The 19,785-nt window shown below is 36.0% G+C and overlaps 1 protein-coding gene across 4 annotated transcripts in view; it reads right to left on the bottom strand.

Annotated features, from left to right (window-relative positions):
• The window catches only part of CLTC (clathrin heavy chain), a 68,634-nt gene that overhangs the window by 10,389 nt on the left and 38,460 nt on the right, over positions 1–19,785 (bottom strand). For 2 of the 4 annotated variants that reach the window (XM_018064141.1, XM_013971797.2), the window contains exons 13-31: positions 19,568–19,748; positions 17,998–18,161; positions 13,548–13,673; positions 12,771–12,913; positions 10,204–10,438; positions 8,017–8,139; positions 6,848–6,993; positions 6,437–6,620; positions 6,051–6,243; positions 5,446–5,603; positions 5,077–5,241; positions 4,843–4,950; positions 4,593–4,760; positions 4,321–4,470; positions 4,101–4,232; positions 3,881–3,991; positions 2,763–2,933; positions 2,174–2,395; positions 902–922 (exon numbers count right to left, since the gene is read on the bottom strand). In XM_018064141.1, the coding sequence (XP_017919630.1) occupies positions 902–922; positions 2,174–2,395; positions 2,763–2,933; positions 3,881–3,991; positions 4,101–4,232; positions 4,321–4,470; positions 4,593–4,760; positions 4,843–4,950; positions 5,077–5,241; positions 5,446–5,603; positions 6,051–6,243; positions 6,437–6,620; positions 6,848–6,993; positions 8,017–8,139; positions 10,204–10,438; positions 12,771–12,913; positions 13,548–13,673; positions 17,998–18,161; positions 19,568–19,748 (2,901 nt within the window). The remainder of the gene's footprint in view (positions 1–901; positions 923–2,173; positions 2,396–2,762; positions 2,934–3,880; positions 3,992–4,100; positions 4,233–4,320; positions 4,471–4,592; positions 4,761–4,842; positions 4,951–5,076; positions 5,242–5,445; positions 5,604–6,050; positions 6,244–6,436; positions 6,621–6,847; positions 6,994–8,016; positions 8,140–10,203; positions 10,439–12,770; positions 12,914–13,547; positions 13,674–17,997; positions 18,162–19,567; positions 19,749–19,785) is intronic. The other 2 variants (XM_005693123.3, XM_018064142.1) reach the window with 1 other exon arrangement.

Genomic DNA, 19,785 nt, shown 5'->3' with positions numbered 1-19,785 from the left:
AGTTTATAAGTTTGTTTCATTTATATGGGGATGGAGACAAGCCAATGAAGGAAGCAGCAACCAAAAGGTGCCTAAATTTGACTTTGGACAAGCCAAAGGGATGAGTAACAGCAAATTTGTAGCTTCAGAGATGTACCTTATTATAGAAAGCAGAAGTTAATATGGTTCCATATTTTACAGAAATAATCCATGTTGCTTAGCAACAATTATAGCAAGCTAATCTGATGATTGTAAAAGTTTTGATTTCTCTTGAAAATGAACTAGCACCATAAGAACTGGACACCTGGAGAAACATGAGGAAAGTCTCTTCGGAAGCAGCTAGTATCTCTTGTATCTACTTTCAGCAAAAAATTAGTAAGAATCAAGAGATCAGAAACTGGATCACAGTCCTTCAATACCAAAAAAAAAAAAAAAAAAAAAAACCCCAAAAACAAAAAACCCCAAAAAGCCTTTTAGGGCATATATATACATATTTAAATTCAACAACTGTCAGGCACGCTCACAAAATAATACCAGAGGCTGTTTAATTTTACTTAGGATATTGATAAGTCCTATTATGGTCCAGATACCCTGACAGGGAAGAGAAATCTCCTGGAACTTTGGAATTAATATGGAAACTCAACATGCTCAGTTTTTAATAATATATTTAAGAGAGACTGTGAACCAACTACTGATTAGCCTCCTGCCCTTCCTAAAGCCTATTAGCCGATTAGTAGCAAACATCTACTAATGTCCTAGAGCTCTATTATAGTTATATTTTAAGGGACTTGCAGAGGCTTTAGTGAAAATTTATTGGGGGAAAAAGCAGAAGCAGCAGTGTAGAAAAGGAAGGAAAAAAAATCATGCAAATTCCTTAGACTTAGTCCTCCAGACTTAAAGATGGAAAAGAATCAACTTTCACCTTTTCCTTTATTGCATCAACCTGCAAAGGAATTCAGAAGGTGCAGCTTAGAAAAAAATCAAATTCCATATTGAGCATAAAAAGGTAGAATCAGCAACAAAGGTTTAGGGGAGAAACATCTAACCACTAAAAAAGGTAAGAGAGAAGTGAAAATAAAGGGCATACTAGGAGCAAAACTCAGAATTTTTTTTTTTTAACTTCAGAGTTTATTGCAGAAGAATTTATGCTAGAGTCAAGTGTGAAAGAAAGCAGCTTAATCGCTAGTAAAATTTACAGCACTTCGGTTAACAGCAGCTTAGAGCCAGGTCTCACAAGTTGGCATTATGCATAAGAAAAGAAGCTATTCTCATCTGTGGCTAAGGTAAGACAACTTTCTTTTTCCTCTTACACTGGATTTAAGCAGTTTCTACACAGAAAAATGTTAATTCTCAAAACAACTGTAACTTAACACAATGATATCTAATTGGATGGCAGCCCAAGGAAATGCTCAGCCACACTGGGGGTTGTTAGTAGTGCACCTCCCACCCTGACACACGCCTTTAACTCAGACATGCTGAAAAGACCAGACGCGAAACTGACTTTAATAAGCATGTTTTGCTTTGACAAAATGGATCCTTTAGGACCATTTTAAAATGCTCCACAGCAGGACAGGGTAAAAACATCCTAACATCAAAAACAAATACTAAGAAGAATAAGTTAATCTTATAAGATGATTATACCCCCAGCTTGTTTAACGCACTTTTAGGAAATGTGTCATTAATTGTTAACCTCCTGTAATATTTTTTAATAAGGGGTTAAACTATCAAAATATTGAGAAGATTAACAGGACATTAAGAATACAGCTGAAGCTTTCCCATGGGAAACAGGCATACGTATTAAAGTCAAGAACCAACCAAAGAGAAGGGAATTTACACTACTAAGTAATGGTCATCTGAGTTACAAGAATTGATTTGAGGAAGACATTATTTTGACACAAAATGTTTCTATCAAATGTTTAAAAAAAACAAAGACAGAAACCCATACAATATGGACGTAATACTATGTGCCGCTCAGAAATACATTCTGTGGTATTCTGAGTATAAACATTCTGCCAAGACATGTCTGAGTTACCTTTCCATTCAATGTCATTTGTCAGGTATTAAAAACTACTGGAGAATAGGAATATTTCATGATAACTAAATTAATTATTTAGAGAAAACCTTTGGAAACAAAATTGTCTATACACGGATTCTACATATCCTCAGGCTGATTAGTTCTCAGAGGCGCCATTACCTTTGTCAAGTACTCCTTCATGACTTGGATGAAATAGGGCATGGCGAAATCCATGATGTTGTGCCTCCATGCAGTTTCCAGGACAACATCTGGCCTTAACAGATCGTAACAAGTAAAGAGACATGCTCCAAAGCACTCTCTTTTTTCTTCCTGCAAAAACCACTGTAGGAGCTCTTCAGCCAATTCAGTATCTTTAGATTCAGAGGCATACTGCATTGCATCCTATTTAAAGGAAAGGAAGAAAGTCAAACATTAAATTCAAATATGATGAACTGATAAATTAAATAACGCAACGGGGGAAAAAAAACTCAGTTATATCATTTAAATTAAGGACTTCCTGAAAGAAAAGGAAAAGACAGAGGAAAGCATTCTCTTTTTAACAGAGAGGTCTGACAGAAGCATATGACAGCCTCCAACATTAAGAAGTGACATAATTATCATCTCCTCAACCGGGAGCTTAAAGGCAATTCCCATATTTGCAAAAACTAATACCTTTATAGACCATAATCATTTCTAATATGCCATCTTAGGACTCACACAGATCATCTAGTTCTTGGCTTAAGAGGCCCACCCCACCATCTTTCTTCACCTTGTACAGGCTATCTTTCTTGCACAGCTCTACACTCTGTTTCCAGCGATTATTGCCTTTGAAGAGGTAAGCAGCAATTCTTCTGAACTCAATGAGTTCATGCTTTTCCAAACGCTGAGCAAGTGAGATATTGTCAAAGTTGTCATAAGCATCTATCGATGTTCTCAGAGCCTTAAAAAATAAAACAAAGCCACTGAAATGCCAAACCAGTATTTCAGTTTAAATTTTATGTTCCATCATTCTTGATCAATGAGCCGTTACTGTATATAACTGACTGCGTGTAATGTGATCAGTATCTTGCATGATGAATGTTTAATAAGACTTGATCAATCAGCCATTATTGTAATTAAGACAGCCTAGATTCAAGAATCAAACCAAAAAGTTATACTATGAACAAGTATCAACATTGCTCAATCTAACTGTTTAACAATAAGGTCCTTGAAGGCACTATAAAATTTCTAGGGAACAATTTTCTCCAAGGTTTTTGGTATCAAGAACTAACTTGAATGGTTATGAAACTGCAAATTAATTTGGAGGGTAAGATTTTATGCCCTAGGGAAACTCCTGATACAATTCAACATGGTATTCAGTCACAGAGATCAGCACTGGATCTGCACCTGAAAGAAAACCATGTTGACAAGAAGAGAAAGAAAAGGCAATTTAGCTTAACCTTAACTTTTTTACATTTCTGCAAAATTCTTCACAAAGGAAAGTTTACTAAAAGACAGGTACTGAATAAGCTATTGGGCAAGAGAAACAGTGAATAAAAAAGTTAATACCATATAAGGTTTATAAACTAGTTTAAGAGATCAAAAACTTTTCAACTCAATCTACAATCTAGATGTTTACAGATGAAGTAACCATAGTATTTTTCTAAAGCATTAACTTGGACTCTGCAAACTTGGCATTTAATTAGAAGACATCATGTTTATCAATCCTGAAAACCTGATAAATTTAGATCCAAGGCATACAAGTACCTACTGTTTACAGTCCTAAGGGATGATAGGCTTTTTTAACTGCAAAACATACCAACTTTACAATTTTGAGAATTGTAAATTTTGAGGAAAAAATAAATTTTGTGAATTTTGAGAATATGTGCAAGAACCAAAATGTTTTACCTGATAATCTTCTTCTGTAATAAAGAGGTTGTTCAGTGACTCATTCACAGATTTGTTGTTGTGGTTCTGAACTGAACGCAAATAGGGTTTCACCAGTGGTAGCTGTTTAACCTTTAAAAGAAGGGTATGTTACAAATGTAGTACATTGCTAATGGACAAAGTTATCCAGGAACATCTTTAGTTTCTTGCTATGAATTTTTGAGGTTTTAAAAATTGTTACCTTGCTGAAATAATTGACTGCACGAGTATGATCCAACCGTGGAGACAGCACCATCAGCAAATCATTTAATAACAGTGGCTTGAACTCTAAGTAGAATTGTATTGCTCTGTAGTATAGCTCCACATTGGCAACCTAAGACAGCAAAAATCCATAGATGAGGTAGAGTTATTTCCTCGTGAGCTTCCTCCTTCTAAAGACTGTTTTCTAAAGAGGTGCACACCTTGGTAATGATGTCTTTGAACTGCCCTTCCTTCCATGCATCAGTCGGATGATTCATCATGGTAATGATGGCATTATCATATTCTTCGTATTTGTCATACAAAAACACCAATTCTGCCCACAGATGGGCTTGTTCTGCAGCTCTTAGCACCTGGACAAGGAAGATTTAATTGCTTTAGATATGGGTCTCTAATTCTAGTTAATAGAAAAAAAAAACAAAACTGAAGTATTAGTTTTAGCTATAGAGTTGCCTTACAATGAAAGGTTAGTTACCTTAGGAATATTCACTCTGGACCAGAACAGCTCCAGGTGCTCCCTCATTTTCTGCGGCTTAAACTTAGAATACAGAATAGCTAATTCGGTGAACATCCCCATGTGAGCTCGCTCAAGTCCCAGTGCTGCTTCCAACATGGTTATCAGCTCTTCAAAATACCCACGATCCTAAATAGGAGAAAGATGCAATTAAAGATGAGAATATCAGTGACAGAGATCTCAGTTAACATAAAAGACTTCAATGCGTTACCTGATAGTAGTTGATAAGTTCCTCCAACTCGTCTGCATGTACTACAATATGAAGCCCACACATCTGAGCGAGACGGAACTCCTTCCCATCTACACAGGCAAAGCAGACCTATAATTTAAAAAATTGCAATTATGTGAACTCAAGTGTAACATGGCTGGTTAATTCAATTAATCAGTTTAAAGAATATTCCTAAATAGCATCTTAATTCATCAATCAAACTGTCATTTAGATTACCTCTTTCCATGTTCGAGTACTGTTGGCTTTCCTAGCTCCATCAACAGCTGCCTGATATTCACCCAGGTGAACCAGAGTGGATGCCAAGCGTCCAAAATTGGAAACATTATTGTACAACAACTTAGCAGCATCATACATTTTTTCATCATAACAACGGTCCCCAACCTGAAAAAAACACAAACCATTTTCAGTAAGCCGAAACTCAGTCTTTCCAAAGTTAGGACTCAATTTAATATGAAGAAACAACATTTTCTCAGTAAGATATTTCCTTAGAAACTTTCAGTTGTCATGTGTTGATCCTAATAAGCTAGTAAAGTTACCCAACTATTTTTACACACCTTAAAAAAAAAATCTGAATGAGAAACTCACTTGCTGGATATGAGCATTATTTGGCCCATTGATGAACTCTTCCAACTCTGCTAGGCGGTTTGTTTTAGCCAGTGCAAAAATCAATTCTGTCTCCACATAGGACTCACGAGCCTTCTTGCGGGCCATCTGCAAGTACTTCACCAGCTCTTCCCAGTTTCCTAGGTACAGAAAAACAAATGAATAAATCCAAACACTAACATATCAACATCTATCTTCTCGTTGAAGTAAATGAGAACTGCTATTAATTTCCTTTTCAAAGAAACAGTACAGAGAATAACAAATGGAAACTGTGAAAGGTATCAAAATAGTGAAACTCCTATTAATGCTTCTGTATTATTACTGACCAAATGAAGAGCTGAATCCCTCTTCTCCTTAAAGTTATCAGATTAGAACTAGATCAGAATCTAATGAGACTTCAAAACAGAAAATTAAACTTCCCCATAGAGCTTTTATGTTCATAAAACACAGCCTCTCTTTATCTGCACTAAGGAAGAGGGCAAACCACCAGACAGTCTCTAGCTCCAACACAATGCAGAACGGACATAAAACTTAATGCTTAGCTTAGGCACATTTTCTGGCAAACACATAGAGGTGAGAAGTCATACCACTAGTATTGGCGGCCTGAACAACTTCCATGTAGGATGAAGGATCATCTGCTTTGATATAAGAATCAATGGCTTCTTTCACCATTCCTTTCTGCAACTGGGCTTTTGCGAGCTGACTCCAGACTGCCGGTTCATTGCAGCGTTCAGCAAACTCATATGCCCGATCCAAGTTTCCAATATGTTCTATCAAGACCTAGGCAACCAATTCTTCATCAGTTATAGAACAATGAATCTTACCATGTAGCAATTACATTTAAATGGTTAGGATTTTATTGCTCTTCTATTACCACAGCAATAAATTATGCCCTTTCTCAGAGGACAATGCATACACTGAACCAAGAGAAGGCGTTACACAGGAAATCAGCTCGGGTAATGTGAAGGTCTACCTGCACTGCTGAGGTATTGACATCAAATTTCCGGAAAATGGCAAATGCTTCTTCAAAGAGCTCATTGCTGATGGCGATGTTGGCAATATCTGGGGCATCATAATTATCCAGGCGGTTAATGTACTCCATAACACGGGTACGGTCAGCCTTGATTGCAGTGAGGATGAGGAGGTTTTGCAGGTTCCTTTAAGACAGAAAGATGTGAATGTAATATTTGAAAAGCTCATTAGTCATAACAAACACTGTAGCTATTAAGTATTCCGTCTCAGGAGAGAGGGTCACAAGAGGATATTAGAAGAGTGAAAATTAAGACAACATTCTCTAATATCTGTCTCTTTGTTCCTTTCCCAAACTGACAGGCCATAATTAAAGACTGACTATAAAGAGCCAGGAAACCCTCTCATAGCATACCTGTGTTCACTGAATACAGAGTTATCAAGGACAATTTTCTCCAGCAGTTCAATGAGTTCATTAGGAAGGTCTGCAGTCATAAAGGCCTTGACAGTTACTGACACTTCCTCAGGGTCCTGAGTTTCAGACAAGGCTGTCTGTACAACCTGCAGAGGATATACAAAGAATAAGTACTGAGAGTCCAGGTGGTTTTGATGATATTATCTACTAAGAATAAGCTGGCCTCTCAGTAGAAAATGAAACAGGTCGAGAAGAAGGAATGAGACAAAATACCTTTAATTTACCACCCAAAGATCTTTCTACGTAAATCCACATATATCTGTAACATGTACTTCCAATTTTTTTGTTGTGGGGGGTAGGGGTGCCTACTCGTATAATTTCTATCTTTTCCCTGATTAAAAATTATTCCTAATAACCACTCCTCATTATCACTTTAATGGTCACATAAAGTCCATATGCATGTGGCATTATACACTCAGTAATGCTTCTGTTTATGGCTATTTGCATGGCTCCCAGATGCAGCAATGAGTATTTGCTCTAGGAAGCTTTGTATCAACTTGGGAATTTTCCTTAGACATGCTTCCAAGGAGAGGAATGAAAAACTGATATTCTTCAATTTACTCTCTTCCATATTCATACTTCTATTTATAATTTAAGAACCATTATTAACCACCTTCAATTTTTAAGGTTTTAAAAAATGTTTTCAATTATTTATATAGCTATAAACTCGCATCTTCTTTGCTTACTATTGAGACTTACTTAACATTTATCTACTAGATCATTCACCAGTCTTTATTCTTTGCTGATTTACCCTTGTCTTGAATGTTTCCAATCAATTTAATTACTTCTCAGGTATTTTTAACAGTAATTCTTACTAATTTTATTAAATGTCTGATTTACTGGTATCCTTTTAGCTATGATGAGTTGAGGGAGTCTTATGTAATTAAATTCTCTCCTTGGGAACGTATTTTCTTGGAGAAGATATACTTCATTTTCGTTAACATTTATATATATATATATATATTAGTACCATCTTTATTTTCTTCTATTTTTTACTGCCATCTCTCACAGTTAAATATGATCCATTTGAGTATATTTGGTATATGATGAGGAAAAAGGTTTTATTTATAGTTAAAAAGATGAGCCTTGAATGCATTTGCAAATTTTACCTGATCAATGAGGGGTCTCCTGTAAGGATTGCTTTCCAGCAGCACACTACCCCACAATTCTGGGTCCTTCCGCCGTACCAGATAGCGAGAAAGACTTTTGAAGAGGGAATTCTCATTGCAGACCTAAATGAGAAATTAAAGATTAATTTCAAGGTAAACAATAAAACCTTTCCACAGACTGACTGTAATTTTAAAAGGTTATATCCTATCATTATACCCTATTTAGTGTTTTATACCAAAAAAATAAAAATCCATTACTTCTACATGTAATCTTTAAAGTCACAACCATATTTTTCTTATTAAAATTCAAATAACAGAAAAAAGTTGTTATATTTTTGAAGGCTTTTAAAAAGCACCCTGATGGTGAATCTATATTTGGACTTTGTATTTTACTCTACTGGCCTGTGTATTCATGCACCAGGATGCAATTTTTAATTACAGAGGTTTTGTAATGTGCTTTAACATTTGGTAAGGCTAGTCCACCTTCAGAGCTTTCTTTCAGTGTTCATTTTCCCATGTGTATATGCATACATATGTTCATACGTATATGAATTTGTATGTTCACAGATGCATACAGCTCTGATCACTCAAAGACCCTAGAAGGAAATACACCACAGAGTCTAGATCTGGGTTTCTAATAGCACTCCCCACTGAACAAAATCAAAGTTCTTCAAAAAAATGAATGATCCACGGCAGGGGAGGGTATAAAATGAGCATGGTGTAACTTGCTGGGCGAGGAAACAAGATGTGCTCAAGAGCAATGAGATCATGACACAAAGCCATGAGAGGCAGGCCGATGGGATTTCTATCAGCCAAAAGGGAGATAATTTGAAAATCAAAAACATGCATCATTAACCCATAGAACTCGTAAGTCCGTGAAAATATGCACGTTGACTGATAAATATGGAGAAAATGATGAAGTTGGAAAATTGTCATTTTGCAACCAACACATAAAGAATAGCTTAGTAAGAATTAATAGATTCAAAATTGGGGGCGGGGACACACACAAATAGGATACTCACATGGTCTTAACTGTCTCCTCACAGACTACTTAATACCTCCAAGGGGAAACACATCTATAAGGGGAAATTTATTTCTATAATGGAGAAGCTGACAAGTTGATGAAAAGTGACCCGCAAAATGAAGGACTAAAGACATAAGGTGCTTTTGCATGTTACAGCATAAGAAAAACATCACTTAAGTAATGCACTTTGGATGGAAACATACATAAATCTAATCAGGAGGAACAATAAGAGAAATTCAAAGCGAAGAACATTCTATTTTTTAAAGAGATTTTTCACTAATAAATATCCAGAATAGGTGAATCCAGAGACAGAAGGCAGTTTGGAGGCTGTCAGGGGCTGGAAGGAGGTAGGGAATGTGGGACAGCTGCTTAGTGAGTACTGGATTTCCTCGTGTGGTGATGAACACTTGGAATAAGAACTCCGAACAAGAGAGATATAATGGTTACACAACACTGTATATGTACTAACTGCCACTGAATTACTCACTTTCAAATGGCTGTTATGTTACCTTCAATAAAAAAAGAGAAAAAGACTATTTTTCCAATTATGTCTGTCACTAAAAGACAAAGGCTGAACAAGTGTTTCAGGTTAAAAGAGACATGAAAGATATGACACATACAAGCAGTATGTAATCCTAGACTAAAGGGAAAATTTTCTTTTAAAAAACATTCTCAGGTCAATTGACAAAATCAGAACGAAACAGATTTTTAACAGTATTCTACCAGTGTCAGACTGACTGAGGTTGCTATCCATAATGTGGTCATGAAAGAGAATACCCTTATTCCTAGGAAATACACACTGAAGGGTTATAAAGCCATGAGGTATGCAAATTATTCTCATAAGGTTAAAAGGTTAGATGTACCTACACATATACACGTATATGTTAAAAATATATACATGTATGTGTACATATGAATGTATGAGAACATACGTGATAAAACCGGGGCGTAAATGTCAATGGGTGAATATAAATGTAATCAACTACTTTGGCCAGTTTAAGTTCATAATTATCAGCAGTTTTTTTTTTTAAAAAGCATGCACCTTCTAAAAATGCTCCATATTACCTAAAACCACTCTGAAACTCTCAAAATTCACTAGTCTAACATTATGTAACAGGTTTTAAAAATGCTGTCTTCTCTATATGTCAGCCGGCAGTACTCACATTGATAAGCTCCAGATCACACTGGCCACGCTCATAAGCAACACAGGCCAGATGCGGATCTCTCTTCTCACAATACTTTCCAACAACACGACTGTCATAGTAAGGATTTTCCCGAAGAAACCGCTCTGGATTGTTATTACTGTCTATGTAGATTTTGGCTAATGCATTATGAGTAGCAGGCTCTTCACAGCCCTCATGAATTCTGGCCTCCAGCCAAGGCAGAAGCAGTTTCAATCTAGTAAAAAAATAAAACAAGAAAAGAAACACACAAAAAAACCCACATATACATATACTATATTATAAATAACACACTCTTGACATGCTATGTACCTTATGGTCTATAAAGTGCTTTCCCATACCCTATTTTGAATTCTCAACATTTCTATCAGAAACTGAGAAATTAGGACTCAGAGATGGTTAAAGGATTTGTCCAATGTTACACAGAAGGTATATAAGACTGTCCTTCATACTCTCCCAGACCTATCTGCTACATTATCTAGACAGGATATGGAGAGAAGAGACTACAGATTCACAGATTATTCTTTTTTATATGGGGCAAATGGCTGGACCTCTGAGTAATATTGCTTAGGAGTAGGACAGAGATGTGGTATGAGAAAACAAGCCACATTATCTGAGGTTCCTTTTAATTTTACCACAATTACCATGCGACATTACATACAGCAAAAAGAAGCAGTACCATAAACACATACTGGGAACAAAATCTGGTAAAATTCTAGCAGTCATAAAATCAATCACTCCACCGAGGGCCATGGTTTTGCTAAGTTATAGCTTATTTTCCAGTGGTTCAGATGACCAACACTCTTACCATGGTTTAAATAACATGTTAAATAGTTACAAGAAATCCACGGAAAGAGGCGCCTGGTAGGCTATAGTCCACAGAAGAGTTGGATACGACTTAGCAACTATACAATAATCACTTTAAATCAGTCTCAAGCTTTAAAAAAAATAAAACTCAGTATTATATTCTACATCTCCATTGTCCTTAAGTGCAGAATTTTTCAAACATTTTCTGAAACATTTAGCTTGAAACATTTAGATATAAATTCTGTTATAAATTTCCATTAGTAGAACACTTGTACCAACTCAGGTTAAAATTAAACCCTATTCTTGAGATGGTTTCATTGCTAGAGGAACTTCCTACTTAACCTCATTACTTCTCACCAACCTCATTTACTATGTCAGCACTTTGTGAACACACAATGTCCTGGCTAAAAAAAGACTTCATAATCTAACTATCAGAAGCACTCATATTATGTTCTCTTCTATTGGAAATTCCTAACTCATATTATATCAAGGTTCAACTTAAAAACAAGTTTAACTCACAGTTATACAGGGAATGTTTTTCTCTTGTCATACTTGATTATTTACCAGAGAGTAATTAGTTACTAAGTATCATACCTAAAAGGAGGCTTTTTACATAGTTTACATTAAAAACACATAGCTGTGTGGTTTGACTTAATGTAATTATAAACATGCAAAAAGAAGGTGAACACTCATTACTAGAGAAATGCAAATCAAAACCATAGCAAGACATTATCTCACATTTATCAGAATGGCCACCATCAAAAAGTCTACACACAACGAATGCTGGAGAGGGTGTGGAGAAAAGGGAACCCTCTTACATTGGAATGCCAAGTGGTACAGCCACTACAGAGAACAGTGTGGAGATTTATTAAAAAAGTGGAAACAGAACTGCCGTATGACCCAGCCATCCCACTGGTGGGCATACACATCAAGGAAACCAGAATTGAAAGAGACACGTGTACCCCAATGTTCATTGCAGCACTGTTTACCACAGCTAGGACATGGAAGCAACCTAGATGTCCATGCGCAGATGAATGGATAAGGAAGCTGTGGTACATATGCACAATGGAATACTACTCAGCTCTAAAAAAGAATTCATTTGAGTCAGTTCTAAGGAAGTAGATGAAACTGGAGCCTATCACACAGAGTGAAGTAAGTCAGAAAGAGAAATACCAATACAGTAAAGACGGTAAAGATGCTATATGCAAGGCGGCAAAAGAGACACAAGATGTAAAGAACAGGCTTTTGGACTCTGTGGGAAAATGCAAGGGTGGGAAGATTTGAGAGAAAAGCACTGAAGCATGTGTATTACTGTATGTAAAATAGATGACCAGTGCAAGTTCAATGCGTGAAGCAGGGCACTCAAAGCTGATGCTCTGGGACAACCCAGAGGGATAAGGTGGGGAGGGAGTCGGAGGGGGGTTCAGGAAGGGGACTCACATGTGCACCCATGGGTGATTCATGTCGATGTATGGCAAAAACCACAATATTGTAAAGAAATTATCCTCCAATTAAAATTAATCAAAAAAAGGTGAATGACTAGATAAACAGATATTCTATATGACAGCCATATACAGCAAGTTACAGCTAGCTTATCACTTCTAAATTAGGTATCTCTAGGGAATTAAGATCCACGAGTACTGAGTAGTTTTAGGCAACGGACAGGTTATACTTCTATTTAATACCATGCTAGGAGAGACTAATAATTTATCCTACTTGTGAATATTAAAATAGTACTACACCTGTTTCTTTTTTCAACCTCAGCAACAAGCTCATCAGTAGAGAATTGACCTCTTACAACAAGAATCAAATTTTTAATGACATCTTCAGAGCAATCAACATCAAGTAATCCCCCAATAACCACAGGCAGTCGACTTGGATTCACCTATGGTTTAAAAAAAAAAAAAAAAAAAAGAATGTCATTATGTTACCAAGAAACAAAACTGAAAAGAGTTCTTTAAAAAAAAAAGCAAAAAGCAAGAAAAACGCATTTTCCTCTTCAACCTGTTTTAAAAGTCAGTAATAAACGGATTCTAAATTTGACACTAGACAAAGGAATTTAGTAGGAAGTCTGCCTTATTACTCCTAAGGAGAAATAAGCCCAAAGAAGCGAAAGGAACAGAATGACTGAAAATATTATCTGGTAAAAAGGCCTCCATCGTAGCAAAACTGCCCTCTATTTCTGGAGTTAGAATGCAAAGTTTCTAATACCTTTATTTAAGATGATTTTCATACTGTGCTTTGGAGGCTATGGCCTCTACATGGATACCTCAGGGACTATGAGATAAGTAAGGCGTAGGCCACTCAACTTTTCAACTACTGCAGTTCTGTTCTGTTTTACATACTTGGAATGCATGTAAAATTTTAATCCAAGAAAGGATTCTACTGGGAAAAAAAAATGGAAAGCCACTGTAGCACACCACTCTTACTGAGCACAGGGTTTCAAAAGGATGAAGATGTCCAGTGTAAGAAGCAAAATCTGTAAGATTATATTTTCAAGTTATCTAAGTATTACTTACCTTCTGTACATATATTTCTATATACTTTTGAAGATTATTTCTATATAAATAGAGCACCAAATCGTGGACAAAGTCAAATCGATCGCACACAATGATAAGTGGTAACTGATCTGTTAGCTTTGCTTCCTGGAGGGAAAAAAAAAAGAAACCTTAATTTTCTTCTTCTGTGAGGTTATCAGTGTAAAATGAGAATCGGTTCCACACTTGTGGGAAAGGGTCACATAAACTTGGTTTTTCTTTTAAAGAAAGAAATGTCCCAATAGTTGGAGAGCGTCCAACTCAGTTTCCATGAATTTTTATGAAGTAATATCCAGAGTCATAGCAAAATACCAGGTCCTTCCCACATATACCCTTTACAACAAAAGAGTAACATGATTTATAAGTCTCCAGCAGCACTCAGGATATAAAATCATCACACCGGGACTTTCATTAATACCATCAGCTGAATCTGGTGTTGCTTTAAGAGCTAGACTCACATTCTCAAAATTAGGCATATATGGCTCACATTTGTTTCAAAATGATGACTTTCTAGAACACCCCTCCCCATTCAAATCTACATGGCCAGCTTCTAATACTGTTACAATAAATCCTACAAGGAGCAGAATGATGGTGACAGCCATAAATTTAAATACACCACATGCTGCTATTAAAAAAAAAAAAAGGTTTACAAAATAGAAAGCATTTAAATCATTTTTAAATTGCGAACTGCTTTTACCATTACAAATATCAAGCTATAATCCTACTTACAGACTGACACAGATGTTACAGACAGGTAAGTAACACCTGTACTGGGCATTTACCTGATACATGTCCTGTTACATTCCAAAGACATGAGGTACAGCACAAAAAACAACAGTTTCCATCAGGAATTCATTTACACACAGTGAAACATTTCTCAATAAATGATTCCTCTATGACAGTCTAGTAAAGCGGAACTAAGCAGGACAGGACTCTCCTCAATGACAGCCAAGGAAAGAATAAAAGTCCTAGGTCCAGCATGTATAAGCCACCCAATTATAAATAATTTGAAGATTGGTCTACGAAGTGTTCAGGGAACACTAAACCTTGGAGTTCTAAGAAATCCTGTAAAATAGTAATTAAAAAATCAAAATGGCTGTAAATCTGAAGTGAAATCCAGCTGCAGATTTTTTACATCAAGGAAAGTCCTTCAGCACCATGGAAACTCTGTACTAACAGCTGCTACAATCATTTCTAAAAAGTGTTCGATCTACCTATGCAGAAGATTTTTAATAGGGCAGGTTTCTCCTACGAAATGAACATCAACACGCTTAATCATTATCTTGTTTACTACATATATAAAGTATTACCTACTGTATTTTACCAGTTAGGGATAAAACATACTTGGCAAGTAATCCAAGATTACTTAGGTATTCTAGTCTCATGCATGAGTGTTTAAGATTTCTACTGTGAAAGATAACTTATTTGTATTGGCAAAGAAAATTAAAATTTGAGAAAAGGAAAAAAATTGGGATACATTCTCAACTGCCTAAATTTGCATATGATTTCATATATAAAAACAATGCTATTAACATTTTAAAATTTTACTTAAAGGTTGCTATGATTAAGAGACATTAGGATCAAAATGGCAACTATATAAACACATTCAGGTTTTCTTAAATACAAAGTTTGGATATATATCAGGGGACAAAGTAAGCATTCCCCAAAGAGACTTACATTCTGGTGGGAAGAGACAATGTTAAGTGTTATAAAGAAAAAGAAAACAAGATAAGGGGGTAGTGAGGACAGATAGGTTTTATTTTAGATAGGAAGAGGGTAATCTGAGACATCGTTCCTTGTGACATTTGGTTAGAAATCTCTAAAAAGGTACAGAAGCAAGTCAGGAAGGTCTGTGAGGAAAATGAGAAAGGGCGAGCAAAGGCTCTGGGACAGAAGAGGTTTTGGGGAGTTACAGGAAAAACAATCAGGCCAGTGAGGTTGAAACAAAACCAGGAAAAGAAAAAAGATGGAAAATAAGATCAAAAGTAGCCAAGAGGCATGGGTCTGAAGAACAGTTTTCTGTTTTCTATGTTTTCAAGTTCAGGGCACGAGTCAAATAACGCTAACGACAGAATTTCATCCTGCTTACAGGCTAAAGGAGAGTTCATATTCTACCACTCTTTGTTCTCCTGGTGGCACTTGCTAATATTCAAGATTAGATTCAGAGAAGTATTTTTATTATCACAGTTTACATATAACACCAGCCAATTATAATACAACCAGTATCTCCAAAATGAAGTTGAATACCAGTGATGATAAAATGCAGCATGTAGCTACAAATGGCAGATCAGTAAGGAAAGGGAATAAATGGTCCAGTATGTTCAATCTCATTGGGCTGAATATCCAACAGTAGCATCTTAGCACTGAGCTCCCATCTCCAATTATTCAAAAAGAGATTAGGTTTTTCCTCTAACTTGGGCGGGAATTAAAATTCTTTTGAGTCAGGAATAACTTAAAACCAAAAAGAAACAAAACTTGCCTGCTAGCAAGGTTGATAATAGCTTATTTTCAAGGCCACCCACACAGCTTATTAAGCACGGTTATCACTAGAATACCTATGGCATCAGGTCCCTCACAAACATAGCTCATGGCTGGGGAAACCAAGGCTGCGATAGGTTCGCTAATTTGCCTGAGGTAAGAGGTAGGCATTTACTGAAACAATAAACAGCTCATTATAGAAAAAAAGGGAATTTGAACCAGGTCTGACTGGTTCAAAAGTCCATAATTCACACCCACTCTCCTCTATTAGATTTGCACACAATTCACAAGCATGGAGGGGGGATTCCTCATCTAATTAGATCTCGTGGGCTAAGCAAGGTAAGACAGCCACATTCTAGTTTCAAGAGGTTTTTTTTTCAATGTTAAGATCATAATTAGGTGAAAATAGTTAACGTAGTCCTGCTTTACATATATATGATAACTCAAATATTATAACTCTATGCTAAAAAAATTACAATTGAAGCATAAAAGCTGAGAGCTTAATGAAAACAAAATCAGTAACATCCGGTAGCATTTTTTCAAAAAGGATACAGTATTGATACTCAAAGGAGGAACTGACTGGTATTATAAGTACACTAGGTCAAGCACGGAGTATCAAATCTTTCTCATTTGGATGTTTTTTCTGACACCAGGAAGTCTTGGGTTCACATATATCATACTAGAAAGGATCTTCAGAATATTCACTATGGCCAAGACATTATACTTTTTGGGGAATGTTTATCTTGTAATCTAAAATATAAGGCAACTTCAGCATTTTACATCATTACACTAAAACTCCTAAGGGTTTAGCTATTTAATCTAGGTATTAAGTTCTTCAAAAGGAGAATCAGTTAATACAACTATAGATTATCTGCAAAGAGGCCAAACGAGTCCATCCTAAAGGAAATCAGTCCTGAATATTTATTGGAAGGACTGATGCTGAAGCTGAAGCTCCAATACTTTGGCCACCTGATGTGAAGAAGTGACTCACTGGAAAAGACCCTGATGCTGGGAAAGATTGAAGGCAGGAGAAGGAAACAACAGAGGATGAGATGGTTGGATGGCATCACCAACTCGATGGACATGAGTTTGAACAAGCTCCGGGAGTTGGTAATACACAGGGAAGCCTGGTGTGCTGCAGTCCATAGAGTCGCAAAGAGTCAGACATGACTGAGCAACTGAACTGAACTAAAAGTATATAAATATATATTGGGGGGATCTGAATGTTCTGTAATTTCCTAATTTTTATAAATGACTGCCAAAGTTAAAGTCTTATTTTCCCCACAAAGTAATTAGTAGGAATGACAAAGCTAAACATTAAACAAAATAAACTGCCCTTAGGTGTGCCTGAAAGACCTAAGAATCTTTAAACTATTATTCTTCACTCCAACACAGGCAGTTCTACTTCTCCATAACCAAATATGTGTCACAAAGCTGTAGTTTTTCTGTTTGACTGTGCCTTCAATTTATAAATTATGCATGATTAATATTTAATTTCTAGAATTGGGCTAATCGATGACAGAGAAAAACCTGTTTCCTTTACACAGTGGAATCCTTTGCATAAATAGGCCCCTTAAAAGAATACTGAGGGCAAGCTGACCTTAATATTCAAAAAGTACCTAAATGATATTCTAAAATAACACTGAGTGTCTACAATCACTTAACAAAAATTTTCTTCTAAAATTAAAGTGCAAGAAAGGAAATTCCTTAAAGATAGTGATTTTTTTCTCTTCACTTAAACAGATGGTCATTCTTAAATATTACTTACCAATTTCCTTCCTTATTTCAAAGGAAACCACAGACTAAGAAATTTGGAAGAAATCATTCAGTATACAGTTTTGAGATTCTGAGAATTTCACTTTTAGGGAAAAAGAAATTCTAAACTATGAGAAAACCCTTGCAGGCCTGCTGATCTTCAAGCCAACCAGAAAATGCACTACTCAAAACCACTTACCTTGAGAAAATTCTTGACTCGCTCAGGATCATAGCAGTTGCTTTCTCTGCAGATTCTTTCTACTTCTTTGATCTGCCCAGTCTTGCAAGCTGCCTGAATATATTTAAAGTGCACATCTGGGTCTTGACTAAAATTAACAATGGATCCCAGAAAATAAAAAAGACCTTAAAGAAAGAAAATAATTGAAATTAAGCACAGGTGTACCTTTGAGAACAACTGACCTGAAAAACTACTTAAGCAATTAAAAAACATTACGTCAATTATACCAAACTTCTAAAAAAACAAGCAAACAAAACACTGTTATACTGCACATTCCACTCCCAAATAAAAACTAGTTGGTCAAAGTACTCAATATTAAATAATCCACTAATCAGTTCAATAAATGGATTTATACTTTAATCCCTACTGAACAGAAAATTCAATGTTTGCTACTAATGGTAGTTGAGAAATAGGAGACAGCTACTTAATATCAAAACTAATTATCACAACATATTCCAGATGAGAAATTCTGACTAAAGTCCACTACACCAGGTGCTTTTACATATGCAGTTAATAGAAAACACACAAAAGTAGCTTAAAAAGAATTTGATGCAGTGCTGTCCAACAGGATTTTCTGCAGTGATGCAAATACTCTATTAAGATCAGCACTATCTAATATAGCAGCCACTAACCAGATGTGGCTTCCAAGCACCTGAAACGTTGCTAGCGTGACTGAAGAATTAAGTTTTAATTGCATTCAATTTTAATACTTTTATTTACACAGCTACATGCGGCTGGGGGCTAGGTACTGAATGAACAGTATAAATGTAGTACATAGTTCACTTAAGAACTGAAAAATTTAAGAAAATTATGTAGAAATCTTTTTCCTTCTGTCTAGAGTAGTCCCAACAAAAAGAGGGAGGAAAAGTTAAGCAGAGACCAGATGTTTAGCTAATGAACCTAAAAGCCACTGACAGTGATCACATTAGCATTCAGTACAACAGTGGTTCTCAACTGTGGATGAAATGGTTTTCTTCCCAGGAGACATTTTCAGCAGTCACAACTGGTGGAGCTGACACTTCTGGCATTTACTGAACTGAAGCCAGCAATGCTGCCAAATATCCTGCAGGCATACAACAACATACCCTCCAACTCAACAAATCATCCAGCCCAAAATGTCTATAGCATTGAGACTGAGAAAACCTGCTACACGGACAAGTCACAAAATTTTCTCGGCTAGAATCCTTTGCCATTACAAAAATCAGACAATATAAACATGATCATTATATACCCGATCATTAGTATTTTCATCTTATTCAAATATGACAAAGCTACTACATATATTTGTATGTTAAGATTCTGCCTTTAACTGACCTATAATATATCCATGCAGACAGTCTTATTCACTTCATGTCCCTAGAATCTGACACAGACAATGCCTGACTATATTTGTTGACAATAAAACTTAAAATATTCCATCAAAATAAGCTTGTAGAAAGAATTTCCAATAGCCTATGACCATTAATAACCTATGACCTATACCCCCCTTGGCTATCTTAAGTCATTTAAAACGACTCAAACTTTTAATTACCTTCAAAACTCTTGAAAGATTCAAAAAGTTCAATCAGAGACTGAGTGGACAGTTGTTCATGATACTTAGAAGCCACCTGTACACAGATCTGGAGATTCTGACGAATATTGGCAGACAGCATGGCCCTGAGGCATTCTAGGGAGTCTTCCACTGATAAGGACCCAAAGTAATTCACTAACCACTAGAGGACAAAATAAATAAGTAAATGAAATAATATT

Source organism: Capra hircus, chromosome 19 (genome assembly GCF_001704415.2).
Source record: "Capra hircus breed San Clemente chromosome 19, ASM170441v1, whole genome shotgun sequence".
Classification (NCBI taxonomy): Eukaryota; Metazoa; Chordata; class Mammalia; order Artiodactyla; family Bovidae; genus Capra; species Capra hircus.
The sequence above is the reverse complement of the archived record's forward strand: the minus strand, read 5'-3'. Positions and strand labels throughout refer to the sequence as shown.